At 41.5% G+C, this 21,199-nt stretch overlaps 1 protein-coding gene across 1 annotated transcript in view; it reads right to left on the reverse strand.

Annotated features, from left to right (window-relative positions):
• The window catches only part of SCARF1 (scavenger receptor class F member 1), a 135,049-nt gene that overhangs the window by 61,471 nt on the left and 52,379 nt on the right, over positions 1-21,199 (reverse strand). Inside the window, exons 3-6 of the mRNA XM_082245150.1 lie at positions 16,423-16,524; positions 9,479-10,004; positions 6,372-6,590; positions 3,715-3,843 (exon numbers count right to left, since the gene is read on the reverse strand). Of these exons, the coding sequence (XP_082101276.1) occupies positions 3,715-3,843; positions 6,372-6,590; positions 9,479-10,004; positions 16,423-16,524 (976 nt within the window). The remainder of the gene's footprint in view (positions 1-3,714; positions 3,844-6,371; positions 6,591-9,478; positions 10,005-16,422; positions 16,525-21,199) is intronic.

Consider the following 21,199-nt stretch of genomic DNA (forward strand, 5'->3'; position numbering starts at 1 on the left):
TATTATACTGACATGGCATTCTCATATGTTAAAAATAGAGAAATCCATTGCTATCTACTGTGTTAATAATTAATGTGTTTGAAAAAATTCCAATTTACGGTATTTATTTTTTTAGCAAACAAGAAAAATCAACTGAGCTAGTTGAAACATGCATAGTTTTCTATGAAAGCCTTATGCTGGCCATACATGCATAGATTCTTGGACGAGAATGTTCGTATAACATTCGTATGAAAATTCTTTGAACATTCAATGAATGGACAAATTCCGTTCAAAAATTCTTTTGCTTTTAACATTAAATTTTAAAATGAATGCAATTTCTGAGCGATAACCCCATACACTGTCCGATAATTTGTTGATTGAGAAAAGTTTTCCTTCCTGCCCCTTCCAATTTCCCAGTCACTGTAGTTTAAAACGGACATCAATTTGACCCCACTAACGATTATAAATCAAACAAATTTTCTTAAAACCAAAATTTCGGAACCAAAATCTATACGTGTATGGCCAGCATTCCTCTCGCTACTGTCCTTATTTTGCTGTTTATTTTTTTCTCTGCTGTATCTATATAGTGACACCTTGTAAAAATGTCACACTTCAAACTGGATAGAAAGCATCTTTTCTATTTTTTTTTTTTGCATCTGAAATATACAAAAATGCAAATAACTATTGGAAGAAAAAAGCACGGAAAAAAAAGTTTTGTTTGTTCCAAAACAAACTGTGTCACTTCTGTGTGTTACTGGAGAATAAATAGGCCCATAGCTAACCAACAAATAGGAAAATTGCTAAAAAAAAAAAAATAGCAATTGAGTGTCCATTCATGACCAGAAATATTGTGGGAATGATGTAAAAAGGTTTTATGTTAAAGCTGATCTTCGGGCAAGCTGCTAAATACAGATACTGTAGATACCTACTGTATGTGTGAGCTGTTTTATCTGCCAAAGGATTTTTATTTTGTCTATCCAGTCCTGAAATTTACACACCTCTACACAGAACTGCCCTGTCTGGCAGGGTAGGAGACCTCTCTACTGCAATTAAAGAATTTGTAAAGGCAGAAGGTTTTTTAACTTAAAGGAGTTGTAAAGTCAGAAGGTTTTTTATCTTAATGCATCCTATGCATTGAGATAAAAAGCCTTCTGTGTGGAGCAGCCTCCCCAGCACCCCCTAATACTTACCTGAAACCCATCTCTGTCCTGCGATGTCCACGAGTCCCTCGGCCATCCAGGACTCTACCTCCCGATTGGCTGGGACACAGCCTCCCTCCGTGTCTGAACGGAAACACAGAGCTGCAGCTCGGCTTGGGTGCCCCCATAGCAAGCAGGAGGGAGGGGCCAGGAGGAGCAACCAGGGACCCGAGAAGAGGAGGATCCGGGCTGCCGTGTGCAAAACCAACTGCAAAGAGCAGGTAGGTGTAACATGTTTTTTATTTGAAAAAAAAAAAAACACAAGACTTTACAATCAATTTAATACATACTATGCATTAAGATAAAAAGTCTTCTGTGTGTAATAGCATCCCCAGCACCCCCTAATACTTACCTGAGCCCCATCTCTATCCAGCAATGTCCATGAGTCCCTCGGTTGTCCGGGACTCTCCCTCGTTGGCTCCCACAGCTGTCAATCAAAGTCAGTTAGCCAATCAGCAGAGAGAGGGGATGGGGCCGAATGGCAGCTCTGTGTCTAAATGGACACACAGAGCTGCAGCTCGTCTTGGGTGCCCCCATAGCAAGCTGCTTGCTGTGGGGGCACTCGACAGGAGGGAGGGGCTAGAAGCATGGAAGAGGGACCCTAGAAGAGGAGGATCTGGGCTGCCCTGTGCAAAAACAATTGCACAGAGGAGGTAAGAATAACATGCTTGTATTTTTTTTTTTTTTTTAAACGAGACTTTACAATCACTTTAAGTTACGCTTACTGATCTTGTTCCTTTCACCAGCCTCTGAATGAACGTTAAAAGGAGGAGCAGCAGGCTGATGAGCTCATTTCTCCATCACTCTGATCCAGTGGTGGCTGGTGCTTAATTTACTTGGGGGGGGGGCGGCCCACAGCCCCCCTAGCCAGCCAATCACATAATTCCCCCATCACTCGATCAATCGCCTGTCAGGTGACCCCCCCACAGCCCCTGTACTTACCCGATGCAGGTGGCGTCTTCACCCCTGCATCTCCTCCGGAGTCCTGGCAGTCGATTCTCCTCCCGGCCAATCAGGAGTTAGGACTCACAGCCAATCGGGACTCAGGACCCGCTTCCTGACTGGCCATGAGGAGAAACAGGGAGATGTTAGCGAATATTAATTTGCTAATAAAAGTGTAGATAGGGATATTCGGGACTTTGTAGGTGCAAGAAAAAAATATATGAATTTATTTAGACCCAATTGATGCAGAAGAACTCAATGTATAAAAAACATGAAACTTTTTATTTGATCAATATACAAACATTTAAAAACATATAAAAAAAAAAAAAAGAATTCAAAGAAATAATTGTGGTGGTGTCAGCTCAACATGTTTCGCCATGATACCATAGCTTCTTCAGGAGACTAGAAAACCTCTTTTTACAAGTGATATTCATGTTATCTTTACCCTTTCATGAAGTGATCTTGCGCTGAATAGCGCTCAATGCTATGGAATACGAGATGGTTTTGATAGAAGTTTTAATTCCATTATTCACACTATTTTCTCCCAAGAGCCAGGGGAGTTTTGAGGAGACAAAGGGAGCAATGTTGCAGGTTTATCACTGGTATGATGCTATCCTGAACTTTTGTAGTGACTGGCCTCAGATGAAAAGGGAAACCTTCTCAATAGGTAGGCATTTTAATTATTGCACCCATCTGGCTGAGACAAAGTGCTCCTTCCCTTCTCTGCACAGTCCAGTCTGGACCGCAACTGTTGCAAAAGCACCACAAAAACTCTTCATTAATACATATGCATTTTACTGGCAGTTTTTAAGCGAACCAGTGTGAAAGTGCCCTTAATGAAAACAGAATTTCATTAATTTGGGTATTTTTGACTTCAAAAAAACATAAAGTCAAGAACTTGAAAAACTGTAGACGGGGCTCGAGTTAGGTACATCGTATTGAGAGAAAATACTTACACACAGTATGTAAAACACTGTACTGATGTATTTTATATAAATATTGCACAGTTTGGATGCTGCAACAGATAAATTGTTCTTCAGTAACAATATATGAAATCTAGATTATATAACATGGTAGCGATTACAGTATATGTTACCGGAGGATGGCTTTTATTACTGGGGGGAGTATCCCTTTCTTTGAATAGGCAAAGATGTTCCTGCAATCTGCACTGGCTCCATGCCTCCACACTGCACAGCGGAGTGTATGAAGTGAAATAGGAGTCTTCCCTGAGTTATCGCTCCTTGTCTGGAACCTGACCCTGTTCTTAGCATTGTCACTATCAAGGGAGTTCCCCTGCCTACCACACACTCACCAGAATAACAACAAAATTATGTGGGGTTCCTTAATTAAAGGTTCCCTCACCCAAGATTGCCACTGAAGTCTCTCGAGAGTTCAGTGTCCAGTCAGACTACTTTCCTTTCTCTACATACTTTATGATATCTCTAAAAGGACCAATTCCCTTATGAGTCTCCGCTTCTCATGCAATAATGGCACTAGGCCGCCTGCAGGTGGGAAAACTAAGGCTGACCATACATTCTACAGTTTTCTTATTCAATTTCCTAACTTGATTTTGCATGAACAATCAGTCTCTTACCTCTGTCTCCAGTATCCCAAGTCACAGACACAGTCCCCTGTTACTGGGTCACAGCTCCCATGAATGCACAGTGGACACAGATGCTGGCATCTCTCCCCATAACTTCCCTCTGGGCAGCTGAATTCACACCTATAAAATGCACTGCAATTACTATACATTCCTTTAGAAAAATATTGTCATTAAAAAAGATTATATTGCTTTAAAAACACTTGACATCTGCACTTATCGGCTGGATTGTGGCTTAGTGATTAGCAATTATGAAAAAAAATTGCGCTAAAGGGTGAAATCCAAAAACTAGCAGGTAGCACACCATTAGATACAAAAATTATAAAAACACATAAACCAAATTCAAGTGTAGTGCTCATAAAACAAAATCAAATTATGAGATCTGCACTTTTGATTGATTAGCAATTATTCCTTGCATCAATGAGGTCCAAGATACTTGATATATGGGGTGTTAAAGAAACTATAGCGCTCCAGTTTTCTTACGTACAGAATTTAACCTAAATTTATACAACTCTATTATGGTCTGTTCAGAGGCATAACTACACATTATGATTTATCCTTACAGTATGATGGCCATACACCAGTAGCATTTAATTTGATGTTTTGTTCCAAATTCTTAAAGCTTGTTCCTCAGAGCATTTGATCTTGCCACCATTTAGTCAACTCATTTATTTTGAATGCCCTTAAAATTTTATTCAGACCTGCTACTTGAATGGAATCTCAGACATAATAAACAGTTTCCTTTTTTGCCCACCACATACGTGTAGGCAAGTGCAGTCTATTTTCTTCAGTGTAGGTGGCATTTAACTGCAGCAGCATTGCAGGGGGAGAGGAGGTCAAGAGGAACCTAGTTCCTGTATGGTTTCCTTGGTCACAGGGAGCAGCTATCTGACTCTGGTGGCCATCTTAGGTCAGGCAGAGTCAATATAAGAGCCTTGCTACCGGGGTTGGCGTGCATTTTGCATGTGGCTAGAGTAGGGACAGGTCACCTGTCTGTCAGGGACAGTGCTTAGCATCAGGGAAAGGTTCCTGAGGAGTACAAAAAGTGCAGGGACACGCTATCCTACCTAGAAGCCTTCCCACTTGGCTATGTACTGGCCGGGCCACATTCTGCTCCTTAAGACAGACGTTGTCTGCACACCTGTGATCTTCTGCTGCTGACACCTTACTGTTACGTTCAAGTTGGGTTGTCTTCCCTTCGGGCTTGTTGTTTATTTCTGAACTTTAATTACAATATATTTCTGTTACTTACACCTGGACTCGGAGTGTTTTCTGCTGCTACACCAACTGCACCTACCCACAAGCGCATTACAATAGATAAAATTTTTCTATAACTCAAATAACAATTATGGGTAAAATTTTGTTTGTTCAGATAAGAAACACATTTTCGTCCTGCTCCTTTGAGTGCTGGTTCACACTGAAGCGGCACGACTTTGGGGGCGACCTGTGAAGTCGCGTACACCGCGACTTCGGCACGACTCGCCCCGAAGTAGTACAGGACCCTTTTTCTAAGTCGGAGCGACTTGTGTCGCTCCTATTAGAACGGTTCCTGTAGCAGTCAATGGACCGCGACGGTGCGTGACTTATCAGGCTGACCAAGTTGACTGACAAGTCGTACTAGTGTGAATGGAGACTTAATGTTCTCATCATTATAATCGAAAATAATCATCTATTGAAACGTGCTAACTATTAGAAAATAGAATGAACATTCTGAAAATGCTAATTTTCTAAAAATAAAAATTCTACTGGTATATGGCCAGCTTTATGGATTTAGAATGGTGCCAGCCTTTGTGGCAAGTAAGCTGGGTAAACAAGGAGAATAGGCATAATTGTTCCAAGGTACAGCCCTGGCACTTTTATTTTACTGTCAGGGTGCACTGAGAAGAGGCCTGCTGGGCATCAATCAGAGGCTCACCAGAACAGTACATATTCATGCCATCAACCTCTAACCTCTAAGGATTCAGAAGGTAACGTGCCCATCACATTTTCTTCCACTTGAGGAATGCTGCAGTTCCATGGACAAGAAAAAAGGAGATACAGGATCACTGAAAAATGTGCAGAGAATACTGCTGCAAGAGAAACTTTCTTAGCTTAGTGAGTTCATTCATTTTGCAAAAAATACCCAATAAAGTGCAAGAAAACAAAAAATAGCTTGCACAAGATTGGATTATGGAAGTCAGCAGAGCCTCGCCTCTTTCACTAAGCTAAGAGAAAATTATCTTGGAAAGTGAAAAGCCCACTTGCCTTGAGTAAACTCCATCACCACCATAATCTAAACTAGGGTGAGGAACAGAAAAGCAAGTAAATATTTTTACAGGAAAGATTTCAGAAAAGATTCCAGCAAAGGGGTGTTAATTAGAACGCCAAACGAATGCACCTGCTTCAGTGGTAAATATATGCTTCTGGCTGTTCAGGGGGAGGAAGCCTAAATTTTGGGTCATGGCTGAGATGTGGCACACCAATTAGAAATATGCCCTATCAGATTAGCCATGCTCACTTCTTGCCCCTCCTTTATATTCCTGGCATTTTGGGAAGCCAATCCTGCAAGGGGCTTTGTAATAACTCTGAAATGGGGCACCATCATCTGCATTTATGCCTCTGGAGGTTGTATATGTAGGTTACCTGATGCTGCTTTCAGTTAAAAGACATACCGGGGTCCCATCTTCCCAGGATCACAGTTCTGGCAGGTCCCTGTCCCTGGGCTGCAAACTTCATTTCCACGGCATTTCGGGCAGCTCTGTGCACAGTTCTCCCCATAAGATCCAGGCAAACAGGACATATCGCATCTTGTACCATTCCAGCCAGGTTCGCATGATGGGCAAGAGCCATCCATTGGGGAACATGTCTGTCCTTGTTTACATCTTCCACAACTAAAGAAAAGATTTAACACATGTGCACATTTTGGTTTATTTTCAAATTTGTTGCTGTGTCACATGTAAATATTCATGTTGAATAAACATATTTGTCGATGTTTTCTCTACGGTATACATGCTATACAGTACAGAAGCGTAACTAGAGCCTTCAGGGCCCCGATGCAAGAAACCATGAAGGGCCCCCCCAGATCCCTGGCCGGGGCCCTTCCCTTCAAGCCCAGGGCTCTTCCCACTAATCCTGGGGCTCTTTATTCTCGTTGCATGGCCTTTTATTACGGTCCCGCAGCAGGATCCTTTCACAAGTTCTGCAGTGGGCTCCCTTCCTGCAATCTTGGGGCCTCCCCACAGTGGTGCAATGCCAGGGCCCGGTCGCAAGTGTGACTTTTGCAATCCTGGAAGTTCACCCACTGGTTTGCTACTGGGCCCCCTGGAGTATGGGGCCCGGTAGCAATCGCAACCCCTGCAACCCCTGTAGTTACGCCCCTGATACAGTATGTATGTTAGACTATGCAGAATGCATGATGTAAGAAAATCAGCAGCAGGATAAGCCACCTATAGAGCATAAAACCTCTTGCCAGAGAGCTGTCACCAAACCCACAATGAAAGAACAAAAAGAGAAAGTAGCATCACTGTTCTACTATGCAGGAAATACAGTGTTTCTAAAAAAAAGAAAAGTAAAAACTGACATGTCAGCATTTGTGCAATTGTGAAAAATATTGTTTTCTGATGTCTTTTCTACTTACAACATTGCTCTGGGCAATTTCATTGCTCATTTGTGGCACATTATAAATATTTTGTAGAAAGTTGTAATCTGCGACCTCAACCAAGTAGAGGCATAGATATAGCAAAGGGCTGAATGTGAATGTACAAGGGGTGCCAAACATCTCTGAGAGGCGAACACTTTTCTTAGGTGACTTTCTTAATCAATAAAAGTGGACAGTAACCCTAAAATTGACTTTGCAGAGTGTACTGAGCCTGCTGTAACTCTCCCTTTGGAACTAAACCTCACACTTTCATTAAGCTTAGTTTTGTCACTAATTGTAAGTGCATGTCGCCTTACAAGTGAGCCACCAAAAGAGTCTGTCTAGATAAGAAACACTGAAGTACATTGTGTCTTCATTCACAGATTCTTGTCACCAGGCCAGCCGTTAGAAATCACGGGCCACTGTACATGCTAGCTGACAGGGCTGCCCCTCCTCCCCTCCAAAAATATCAAATTATATTTTTGTTAAACTGCCACGGCCACAGTGCTATGCTTCGCAACCATGTCAGAAATTATACCCTCGTCTATTAATACCCATTCAATTGAATAGCGCTGCTCTGCAAGCACCCCACAACCATGGTACACAAGTGCAGGGACAAAGCAGGTGGCCAGGAGGCAAATGCCTCCTCACTACCTGTTAAAAAATCTCTGAAGAGCAATGCAAATGCTGACTTCTCTTCAGAGAGCAAAGCACAATTGAACAAATACTTATTTTTTTTTAAATTCTTTTACATTTCTTTTTTAGAATTTATATATATATATATACTTTGGTGAAATATCATGGATCTAAACAGACCCCTGATGTCTCCCAATTGAGACAGATAAAGGACTGAGGATCTAGATTCATCAGTTTCTTTCTCTGCAGCCTCAGCTTCTGCATCACTCTGAGGTTTCCTGTTCATTCACAAACTGAAGCATAGTAAACATAGTCCCCTCCTCAATCTGATCCCCGTGTGTCCTACAGCAGCTGCCGGCCAGAGGGGAGAGGAGAGAAGCCCCGGTGCTGTGGGAGAGGGGGGCATACAGGTGGGACATACAGCAGGTGGAAGGGGCCACAGACCCAAGAACCAATCCCCCTCCAGGGCAGCCGAAGGGAGAAAGAGGAGTAGAAACTGGCAGCACTGCAGGGGGAGCCACAAGTGTCAGCAATAAGGTGGTACAGTTGGCCTTCCTGCTTAGTATGTGCCCTGGCACCCCTTGTGAACTGATGGGGGCTGGGCTCACTACAAAAGGGTCGGCTGTATTGCTGTATGAGCAGCCCTGCTTGACACATGTCATCATTAACCCATTTTCTCTAGCTGACATCACTAACACTCTAGCAAAGCCAAAGGCACAGCTCTTAAAAGCCAACTCAAATATGCTGCCTGTATCCCCAATGGGAAGATTACTTTTGAATTCCTGTCTCATTTACAGCCTGAATTCCTGTTTCATTGACAGGCCAGCCTGTCACACCATGTCATTGGGACAGGCAACAAGAAAAAGGCTCCCCAGAAGTAAGATAGACATAAATGAAAACCCAACAGAGTTTCTCCACTCTACTAACAAATAAAGTGTGTCTATTGATGTTTGTGTTTCATTTTTGCAGAGATTTCCTCAGTGACGGGGGCAGGAAGTGAGGAAAAAACTCCTCAATGGCAACACAGACAGCACTTAAAACCTGACAAAGGCTTTAAACTTTTCACTCTGTCCAAAAAAAAAAAAATTGTAGACTTCAATTAGGCTTAAAATTGCGAAGCATGCTCTTTGGAACTGATTAACTACAGAAGACCCCAGATGATGAATGGTGGAAAAGATGGTCTCGCTCTAGCAAGAGCCCAGTAGAATCTCTTTAGAATCTGGTTACCATTTCCAACCTCAAAGCAGAGGCCCGGACTGCACAGGCAGTATGTCTTCCCTTATATATAACAGACTGCCGCCATCATGATAGTTTAAATGGTTTGAAATTGCTTTCTGACAGTCAAGTACTCACCATCACAGTAAAGAGATGGAAGTGGTGGGTGCCTATCCTGTGTACTCTTGGGCTCCCAATCTATAAATATGCATCAGGTGGAAACTTTGCAGCCTAACATCCCATCTCTTTTGGAGGTCTATGTGTAGCTTCAGGCTTACTCACAGGACTCACCTTTTTTCACATTTAGGTCCATAAGATCCAGGAGAGCAAGGTTCTGCACACCTCTTTCCTTGGTAGCCGATGTAACATTCACATTCTCCATTGATTGGGCTGCATTTCCCATGCACACAGTCACACTGGTATTCACATCTGGGACCATGCCAACCTTCTCGACATTTGCAGATTCCTTTGGTTTGCAAACAGGGTGATTTGTTGCAGTTACATTTTATACCGCATCTCTGGCCCCACCACCCGCTGTTGCATACACACTGACCATTCGTCTGGTTACAGTGAGAACTTTCTAAGTTACATAAACATTGCTTAGTGCAATGCTGGGCCCACCAGCCTGGCTCACATTGACATGATCCAGTCATAGGGTCACAAGTTCCCCGTTGGTTGCAGTGGCAGGTATGCTGACAATTCAGACCCCATCGATTAGGATAGCAGACACATTGTCCAGTCACTCCATTACATTTCCCATTGGGATAGCAGGAACACCTCTTTTTACAGTCGGAACCCCAATACTGGTCAGGACAGGCTAAAAAAGAAAAGAAAAAAGAGGAAAGACTTAAGTTATTTTTTTCACTTTTAATTAATATTAATTGCCAAATTATTGTTATTACTATACAGGATTTATAGAGCACCAACAGTTTTCACAGAGTTTTATACATTAAAGGGAGACAGTACAGTTACAGTACAATTTTAAAGAAGTGGGTTAGGGAGACCCTGCTTTTAAGAGCTTATAAAAGATAACTAAGATGATTTTTCACTAAAGATGTGTGTTGCTGATAGGCAATATAACCATTCGGCTTGGAAAGTATGTATAGTGATAATTTTTAGGGAATGGAGCAGGGGTAGACATGCCATATGTGCAAACCCTGCAGCTGCACAGGAGCCTTGATGGACATTTACAATTATTATTATTATTATTATTATATAGGATTTATGTAGCGCCGACAGGTTACGCAGTGCTTTACAACTTGAGGGTAGACAGTACAAGTACAATACACCTTAATACAGTATGAATCAGAGGTAGATGTATGTGCTGGGATCTCCACCCCTTAGCATGTGGACCTGGACTTGCTCTCTTGCAGGGGAAAGTGCCTTCACTCCCTGTCTGACTGGCACTGAGACATGCAGAATGTGCAGTTAGTTAAAAGTTGAATGGAGGGCTCAAAAATTGTTGTAAAGTTTTCTACTGCAGAAAGTAGATTTTTAGACTGAGCACAACTTATGTAAAAGTGGTCCACAAATTCCCATACAATTAATGACTTCTGTGTGCTGCAGTAGACTTAACTGCGTCCTGAAATTCACGATGGTGAATATTCCAGTGTACTTCCTCTTTCAATCAGTGCAACTGGAACATAATTTGTTAGATTCAAATTTTCTTTGAGCCCATCTTAGCTCATTTCATGATTCCTAAGCATTCAGTGTCTCATGCTACAGTGTTGTGACTGGTTTATAAAAAATAAAGCCAACAAAATGTATCAGGGCGCATTCAGGACGTCAGTTGAGCTTCATGCAGTACATTAAAGCAGAAATAAACTTAATCAGTATTAAATATTTTAATGCTTATATTGCTAGCATTAGTAAATAGATAGGAAAGGATATTATATTTAGTTGTTTCAACTTTTTTTAATTTCTTCAATTATTTCCTGGTTTCTGGCGTAGGGCAAAATGCTGTCAAACACCCGTGAATCTTCAAGGGCAATTTTTTTTTCTTTCATCTGGCGGAGGGTAGGAGGGGTTTTCTCAACTGAGCACAACTTCATGCCTGCATGCCTGAGCTAAGAACAGATAGATCCCAGGAAGTAAATGCTACATGAATCATCTGCCCTCATTTAAGATGGCAAAGGCTAGAAAAGCTAGGGGGTGTTTTTCAAAGAGATTTCTCTACAATGGCTGGATGGATGGGTTTGTTTTGAATATCTGAATATTTGAATATTAAAAATGAATTAAACAGCATTTTCACTTTGTCGTGATCAGATACAGTTTAGTTCCGCTTTAAAGTAGGCTCAATGCAAGGGCAAATTTTTTTTTTTTTTTGCATTTTAACGTGCAGGTTGATGTGAAGGAGCCCTAATTACATTGTTTGTGGTTGAACACAACCAATTTTGAGGAGCTCCTTTATGGGGAAAGATATAAAAACTGCTCCACCTAGAGGTACCTGCAAAAGCACCATCTGGTCATTATTATTTATTATTTATGTCAGGTACTTATAAAGCGTTGTTAATTTACGCAGCGCTTTAAATAACTTTTCACATTTACATCAGTCCCTGCACTCAAGGAGCTTAAAATCTAAGGTCCCTAATTCACATTCATACATACACATAGTATGGTCAATTTAAACAGTCATGACTAAATTCGTAGCTGTTCTGACTGGCAGAGCTCTAGCATTTCCCAAATAGTCCCAAATTCTTTTTTGCAATTTAGGCTGACTTTCCCACTGATGAGGCATTAGAAATGTGTGTTTGTTTTTTTTAGCATCCTCCTAAATAGGTGCTAGTGTAGCTGTATATAGTTTTTGGTTCTTCTGCTTAACAGGGAGACAGCCAGGTAAATCTAGGAGGTGTCTGTTTAACAGACAGCTGTGATTGTTGGATAAAACCTGCCCAGTGGGCTCTGATGCTGCTTATACTGGCTTGATGTTTCACACTGATCCAATAGTAATACAGTGTATTGGACAGTGGGAGGAAACCATGCAGATGAGAGCAGGGAATATCTGTACAGCCCTGACCAATAGGCATGGGAGGTGCCCCGTGAATTATTGGTGACTGGGGGTACAGGAGGCTCCTGGTCTTTGGCTGGTGAGCGGGGTCCAGGTGGGGAGGGAGCTGCTGTCTCTCTCCAGCAAAGGCTGCCATGGGGCCTTAGGTGGTTGACCTGAGGGCCAGAAACAGAGAAGCTTAAACCCAGGGATTCTTTTGAGATCTGACTGAGGAAGGATGTCCATGGATCTCATCTGGTATCACGGAAGAAGGTGACCTGCGACCAGGGCCTTGTGAGTACAGACTCCCCACAGGGATCCTAGAAATTTTTTCTGTTAAAATCCCCCCTCTTGGTGTTAGAAAGTCAGTGTGCTGGGTGTAAGCTAAAGGGGATACATGATAGTGTCCTGAAGAAATAGAGTTTAGAGAGTCTACTGCTAACACAAGCAAAGGACTTATTCTTCCATGCAAGTGCTGTATGGTTCATCAGAAGATCTGCTTTTCAGTTTCACTAAGTGAGGCCTAGTGAGAGTTGACCTCACCGGTACAAAGTTGAATTTGGAGTATCCTACTAATCCCTTCTCCTATCCAGGTTCTCCAGAAAAACTACAAAAAAACAAATCCAATAGACTGGTCATTGGAGACAACGAGCGGAAGAGCGTGTGTGCACCTGGCAGTGTGTGAAAATGCCTAGTATCTGGCAACAGGATAATCAGAGGGAGAACTAAGAGAGATCTATACTCAGCAACCCCTATGGGGCAGCGCTACCTTTAGGTAAGCGGTGGGGGGCTTGATGGTGAGCTCCAACACTATTACACCTACACCTACACTACACCTATGCTTCAGCTATGACAACAAGGTTTGGAGGTGGCTGTAGAGCACTTTATATCTGCAGCAGTTCCTTATACAAAAGTGGCTTTAAAGGGTTCTTTAAAGGTGATTCTGTTAACTAATTTTGCCTCTTGACCCGGGGAGCACCTTATATCACAGCTACCATGTTTTTTGCACAAATTTTACTTGCAGCCTTACTTTTTGGTAAAACCTGGCTTTGCAGAACAACTATTAAGTATTCCTGTTGACAATCCTCTGTAAGCAGTAACAGCAGTTAGTTTACATGCACAAGGCTGTCAATGGCCTTACAGCATAATGCTTGGTTTTACAGGTGCTGTGTACAGTTGCCCCAATGGCAGTGCATGACTTTTTAAAGGTAAATGCTGGTCCTTGCTTGAACCCACACATGCATACAGGCATAAAACCGAGAATACAGACTGTCTGCACTTTACCAGGTGGCTGTGTTAATGTACCCATAGTCACCCATACAAAGATCCAGGTAAAATGCATTTTCTTTGTGGCCTTTTCATTAAAGCATATAAACTCTTAACTGAATGATATTTAGGTTTGCCCACCTACTATATCATAAACAATTGACATTTTTTCCTCTTTTAGAAAATACTTTTTTTCATCCGGTTTTATTATTTTAATTTGGGTGCTTCTGATTTATCTCTTGCAGACTTTTTTGTCTGTCTACATGCACTTGCTCCAGCTTTAGCTGCACATCTTTATTCTGGACTGGCTTCCAACAATGGATCATGCCCGAGTAGAGTGTGTTGACATGGCCACTTGTAGTCTCCATCAGAAGTCCATATAACAAACTGACAATGCAGGGGAGCATCTGAGAGACAGGGAAGTGCTGCACAAGTACATTCATGTACTTTTGGGCCTGGATTACCAGTTAATATTTTGATTAAAACAATAGATTTAAAAGGATTACACTTTTTAAAATGACATCAACATGTTGAAGTATATATGAGATTTTTAGTGTTTGGGTTTACCTTTAAATTAAGTCACTTCTGAAAATCTGTTATACTGATCATAAGAGAAACACAGAGGCTGCCTTTATTGGCCTATTTTTTTAGCTACCTAGTTACATAGCTGTCAAGCCAAACATCTTCAAAATCTTTTAGAAACTGACCTGCAACAAACACACATATAAAAAGTTCTAATAAGTACCATGTAAAGACTAAATAAACATAAGAGAGAAGCACCACTCTCTCAGTGTAGTAGCTTTATTATACCCACATGAAAGGTAAAAACAAATGCATTCACATGGAATGAGTACACAATGGCATATTAAGTTGCCCAGTAGGTGGCAGACATCCCCCAAATGAGGGGATGAGGGCTATCCAGATCTTGCTTCTGGATGCAGACACTGCTAGTGTTCTCCATGTCCTCCAATCTAATTGATATCTGATACCATTCATGAACTTGAAATAACATGTATGGGTTTCTGAAGATACAGTATCACCCGTTTATTCAGGCTTGGCCATTCATATCATGTTCTCTTTCGTGTTTTATTTTATTTTACGTACAGTGTGTAATTCGAAAGTACTGAGGTCAGAGGGTCAACAAAAGCCAGGCAAATAGCATTTTCAGAATAATGTCAGCAGTGGCAGCCTCCATGTTTCTCTATAGAGAGGTTTACCTTTTTTTTTTTTAACTCAATAAATTCTTTATTGAAAAGATTAATAAGAACAAGTTATTAACCATTCCAAAGAAATTAACACAAACACACCAAGGTATTGATGTCAAGACCAACTATGTCACAAATGTACATGTAAAGCAAATCAATTCTATCTTTAACAGCAGAATACGAACACACCGCATTGAGTCACAATCAGTCAAATAATAGGACCACTAAGTTTACAGAATTCTATCCAGAATTAAAACAACCGTGATAGCCCCTGGGGTGTCAAGCCAAAGTGATTTTCATTTGTACATCCTCTATCTTAAAAGAGAAATTTTTCTAACTGCATTGTATCTCCTATTGCTGCGACTCATTGCTTGTAAAAGGGAGGTTCAGCAGATTTCCAGTGTCTAAGGATTAGCTTTCTAGCCTGGAATAAGACCCATGCTACAGCCTGTTCCATCTGTAGATCATCTAAGATACTTAAAAGGCAAGGATCCTGTCTAATAGTAACCTGAAATACCCTGTTTAGAGTGTCCAGGACTTTCCCCCACTAAAAGATATAGTTTGGGGCATCTCCACAATAGGTGGAATAAATCACCATGGTCTCTAGAACATCTAGAAAATATAAGGTCCTCTCTTATCCCCATTTGAATAAGCCTTGCTAGCGTAAGATGGGCCCTATGTATGATGTTCAACCGTGATAGTCTCTGCGCAACATTAAGGGAGCACAGCTGTACTGCCTGTAAAGCTTCCTCCCATTGTTCTTCCTTAAATGCTCCCACATCCTGCTCCCAGGGAGCCTCGGCCCTCAAAGGGAAGTCCCTCAGAAAGATAATCAGCAGCATGTTATAACACCTAGATATGAAAACCTTATATACTTCCACTTCAGACATATAGTTAGAGATAGGTGTTGGAGACTGTACCCAATTCTCAAACTCGGTTTGCGCGTTATCTGCATGTTGAAGTTGCATATCATCAAAGTGCACAGTGCGTTGGAGCTGGAATCTGGTTTGCAAGGTATGGAAGGAACACAGTTTACCATTTTCAAAAATGTGCAACAATAATGTGATGCCATATTGTTCACATTTGGCCCCATATTGCAGTATTTTTAACTCGTTGTAGTAACCATTTCCCCAAATAGGGCTATATTTAGTGAACCCTGTTACATCTTGTATCTGCCTTACTTTGTTCCAGTCCAGACCTTCTGCGTGAGGGCATATGTGGGAAAACCTTTGTTTGACCTACTATATTTTAGGGCTTCCAGACCCACAGCAACATTATTCCCCCGGGTCATATAATGTAATATATGATCAGTGGCTTCTAGTTTCTTATGTGAGGTTTACTTTAATCACCACGGCTTGCTCTTAATTGTCTGCCATGTCCTACCTGCATCTCTGTACCTTATTACATATAGTTTTGGTTTATATTTTCATTGTTGAACACAGCCTTTACAATGCAAACTGCACAGAGAGCTGAATAATTTAGCTCTCCCATTCAGCTGACTACATCGGCTTCCCCTTTATTTGATCTGTACTTTATTTGATCTGTACACTTCCATTGAATAGTTCAATTAGAGAGAGACAGTTTGAAAGCAAACAACTTCTGTATAAAACACATAATGCACTGTGACATTAGTGTCATGGATACTCTCTGCAGGTTATTTTGTAAAAAAGTTTATGTAAATAGGTTAATAAAGATATACTACAACAAACATGAAAGCTTTAGAAAGAAATGGACCCAACCCATTATAACTTCCCTCTTAAAGAAGTGGCTGTACTCACGTGAATTGCAATCAGCACCAAAGAATCCTGGCTTACAGCGACAGACTCCCGGTCTAATACAGACTTCATCTTTCTTGCATTCATCAGCCCCCTCACAGATAGCTAAGAGCATGCAATAGATATTATTATAAACACATTCCTGCATAAGCATTACTGTAAAATAAAGCATAATAGCAAAAAAAATGATAAATTAAATAAACAAACATGTCTTACTGTCTAAAATGATGCTGTTACTTTTCATTTCAACCTCCATTCTTTAAAAATACTGAAAGGATCAAAAAAACACAAAAACCTTTACAGTTATAAATTGGATCTGGTGGTAGACTGAGTCAGCTGCTGACCTTTAGCACTTGGGACTTCAGTGTTAGGTCTCACTATATCACCGTACTCTGTTCCAGCTAACCTTGGAGTCTTTTGTTTTCTGCTACTAGGTAGGCCTGTGCTCTAAAGAGCAACGATTTTCCAACTGCCAGCCCTTAGAGATCCAAAACACAAGGGTATAAATAGATGTTTTATATTTGTATGGATCTACTGCCTTCTTCTGTCTGTATTTGTAAGTTGCTGTGCTGTTTAATGTCACAGAGGTTTTTATGTACATCACTTCCTGTCTTTGTGTGGCTGGGTTAGAAACCCCAGAGAGAGAGGAAGTAAATAGAGAGAGAGGGTATTGGGACCACATGTCCTACTATGGAGAAGTGCTATTGATACAGACCACCACCAGCTTCGGTATTAACATTTCTTGCCCATAGCTCTGGGTGTGTAATATATATAAATATATATATATATATATATATATATATATATATATATATATATATATATATATATATATATATATATATATATATATATATATATATATATATATATACACAGTAGCTCACATTTTTGTAAATATTTTATTATATCTTTTCATGTGACAACACTGGAGAAATTACACTTTGTTACAATGTAAAGTAGTGATTGTACAGCTTGTATGACAGTGTAAATTTGCTGTCCCCTCAAAATAACTCAACACACAGCCATTAATGTCTAAACTGCTGGCAACAAAAGTGAGTACACCCCTAAGTGACAATGTCCAAACTGGGCCCAAAGTGTCAATATTTTGTGTGGCCTCCATTATTTTCCAGCACTGCCTTAACCCTCTTGGGCATGGAGTTCCCCAGAGCTTCACAGATTGCCACTGGAGTCCTCTTCCACTCCTCCATGACGACATCACAGAGCTGGTGGATGTTAGAGACCTTGCGCTCCTCCACCTTCTGTTTGAGGATGCCCCACAGACGCTCAATAGGGTTTGGGTCTGGAGACATGCTTGGTCAATCCATCACCTTTACCCTCAGCTTCATTAGCAAGGCAGGGTCATCTTGGAGATGTGTTTAAGGTCGTTATCATGTTGGAATACTGCCCCGTGGCTCAGTCTCCAAAGGGATGGGATCATGCTCTGTTTCAGTATGTCACAGTACATGTTGGCAATCATGGTTCCCTCAATGAACTGTAGCTCCCCAGTGCCGGCAGCACTCATGCAGCCCCAGACCATGACACTTCCACCACCATGCTTGACTGTAGGCAAGAAACACTTGTCTTTGTACTCCTCACCTGGTTGCCACCACACACGCTTGACACCATCTGTACCAAATAAGTTTATCTTGGTCTAATCAGACCACAGGACATGGCTCCAGTAATCCATGTCCTTAGTCTACTTGTCTTTAGCAAACTGTTTGCGGGCTTTCTTGTGCAACATCTTTAGAAGAGGCTTCCTTCTGGGATGACAGCCATGCAGACCAATTCGATGCAGTGTGCGGCGTATGGTCTGAGCACTGACAGACTGACGCCCCCACCCCTTCAACCTCTGCAGCAATGCTGGCAGCACTCATATGTCTATTTCCCAAAGACAACCTCTGGATATGACACTGAGCACGTGCACTCAACTTCTTTGGTTGACCGTTCGTGGCAAGGCCTGTTCTGAGTGGAATCCTGTTAAACCGCTGTATGGTCTTGGCCACCGTACTGCAGCTCAGTTTCAGGGTCTTGGCAATCTTCCTATAGCCTAGACCATCGTTATGTAGAGCAACAATTCTTTTTTTCAGATCCTCAGAGAGTTCTTTGCCATGATGTGCCATGTTGAATTTCCAGTGATCAGTATGAGAGAGTGAGATCGATAACACCAAATTTACTACACCTGTACCCCATTCACACCTGAGACCTTGTAACACTAACAAGTCACATGACGCTGGGGAGGGAAAATGGCTAATTGGGCCCAATTTGGACATTGTCACTTGGGGGTGTACTCACTTTTGTTGCCAGCAGTTTAGACATTATTGGCTGTGTGTTGAGTTATTTTGAGGGGACAGCTAATTTATACAGTTATACAAGCTGTACACTCACTACTTTACATTGTAGCAAAGTGTCATTTCTTCAGGGTTGTCACATGAAAAGATATAATAAAATATTTACAAAAATGTGAGGGGTGTACTCACTTTTGTGAAACACTGTATATATATATATATATATATATATATATATATATATATATATATATATATATATATATATATGTAGCACCCTCCTAGGTAGGTGCTAGTGAGAGAGTATAGTTTTTGGTTCTGTTCTGTCAGAGTAGCAGCAGGCAAATCTATATTGCTTTCTGCCTACCAGAGAGCAGGATCTGTGAGTAAGGTCTGCTCAATGTGATTCATTGAGTCTAGAGAGTGTTTCATACTGGTCCAATAGGAAGCATGTTGGACAGTGGGAGGAAACCTGACCAATGGATACATAGGCTTTCATACATTTCCGTTGATTGGCAGGGGCAGATTGCCTCGGTGCATTCTGGCATACTGTATAAAAGCCAGAAGCACATGTGCTGCGAGGTCTTTGGCTGGTAAGCAGAGTCCCGGAGGGAGGGTGGTGGCTGCCTCCTCCTCTGTAGCAGTAGCACGTGGCATCAGGAGGTAGTCCTGAGGGCCAGAGGTACGGAGCTGAACCCAGAGGTCCAGGAAAGCTGACTGAGGGGAAGACACTGGAGACCCTGGGAAAACAGTATCCTGAGTACAGAGGATCGTGTCAAGGGGCCTAACCTGAGGGGGGCCACCCCGGAGTAGGATGGTCAGTAGACGGGTGTCAGTGGTCAGGAAAGGAGATACTAGGAGAGTGTCCTGAAGATATCTTTAGTTCATCAAGTCATCTGGTAAGAGACTTAATCCAAAATCCACCTAAGTGGCAAGGTGGATCAACAGCCTGGCTGTAACAACAGATAGATGTCCTCCAAACTTTGTGCATAGTTAATCTGGAGTATCCCACTAATCCCTTCTCCCATCCCTAATTTATACAACAAAAACAAAACAACCACATACCCCTGGAATAATTATTGACTGAGCCAAGAGTAATATATTTCAAGCATTTCTTTCTTTGTATCTTGATGATTATGGCTTACATATATTGAAAACCCAAAATTCAGTATCTCAGAAAATTAGCACATTGTGAAAAAGTTCAATATTGTAGACTGATGGTGTCACACTCTTATCAGCTAATTAACTCAAAACAACTGTAAAGGTTTTCTAAGCCTTTAAATGGTCTCTTAAGTGGGGTACACACTAGTAGAAAATCTGCCGAAAATTCCCATCCGAGGTAAAATCGTACAATTTTCGGCTAGTGTGTACACAATTTTCAGCAGCCGATGCTGACAATTTCAACGAAAAAAAACGGAGGGACAAGCACCAAAATTTATATCGTCCATCCCCAGACGACCAATTGTCGTTTAATGTGTTTGCAGTACATCCGTGAAAAATCGGATATGAAAGACCGCGCATGATCTGAAGCTGCTGACAACCCGGAAGTCTGGGAACAAATGTCCCAAAAAAAAAAAAAAAACCTGAAGAGAAATTTTGTGAACATTGATACACTGTCAACTAAAAACGGTAATGAACGCTGAGCAAGAGAGAGAGAAATCGGAGGATATTTTGTCCTATTTCCGTCAGCTGTGTACGGGCCTTTAGTCTGGTTCAGTAGGTTACAATCATGGGAAAGACTGCTGACTTGACAGTCGTCCAGGAGACAGTCATTGACACCTTCCACAAGGAGGGTAGGAAAAAGGAGAGGGGTTGGGACTTTGAGTGAGAGGCAGGACACAGCTGTTGAAAAAAACCAATATTACATTTATTGAACATATCGATACAAATAAGAACATTGCACATTCCAGATAGCACAGTAAAAATAAATTGATTGTAACAGGGGTGAGCTGACATGTAATACACTCTGTGTATTACATGTCAGCTCACCCCTGTTACAATCAATTATTTTCTACTGCTGCTATCTGGAATGTAGCCACTGTTCTTATTTGTATCGATATGTTCAATAAATGTAATATTGGTTTTTAAAGTGTGTCCTGCCTCTCATAGTTAGAAAGTGGGAACAGGGAGGGGGAAAAAGGGAAGAATAACTCCAACCCCATATAACTTACAATGCAGCTCAAGTTACAAAAAATGTTGCTTGAAAATCTGAATGTAGCCAAGGGTGTCCATCCTGGGAGCTGAGGGGGCAAAGAGAATGAGCGGATTGGGCATGCGCACAGCCGAACATCCAGAAGCCGGCAGGCTTGCAATGAAATAGTGAACAAATAATGGGTGATCCAGCGTAACAAATTCCTATAAGAAATGTGTGTATTTATTAGTGGTGCATAGTGCTACCAAAGTAATTGTGATATATAGGAATGCCATGCAGACACTGAAAAAAGAAAGTGAATGGAGGGTAATGAAGTGCCCAGTTCAGAAGGACCAGGAAT

This window comes from Pelophylax lessonae (assembly GCF_965119305.1).
Source record: "Pelophylax lessonae genome assembly, chromosome: 2".
Lineage (NCBI taxonomy): Eukaryota > Metazoa > Chordata > Amphibia > Anura > Ranidae > Pelophylax > Pelophylax lessonae.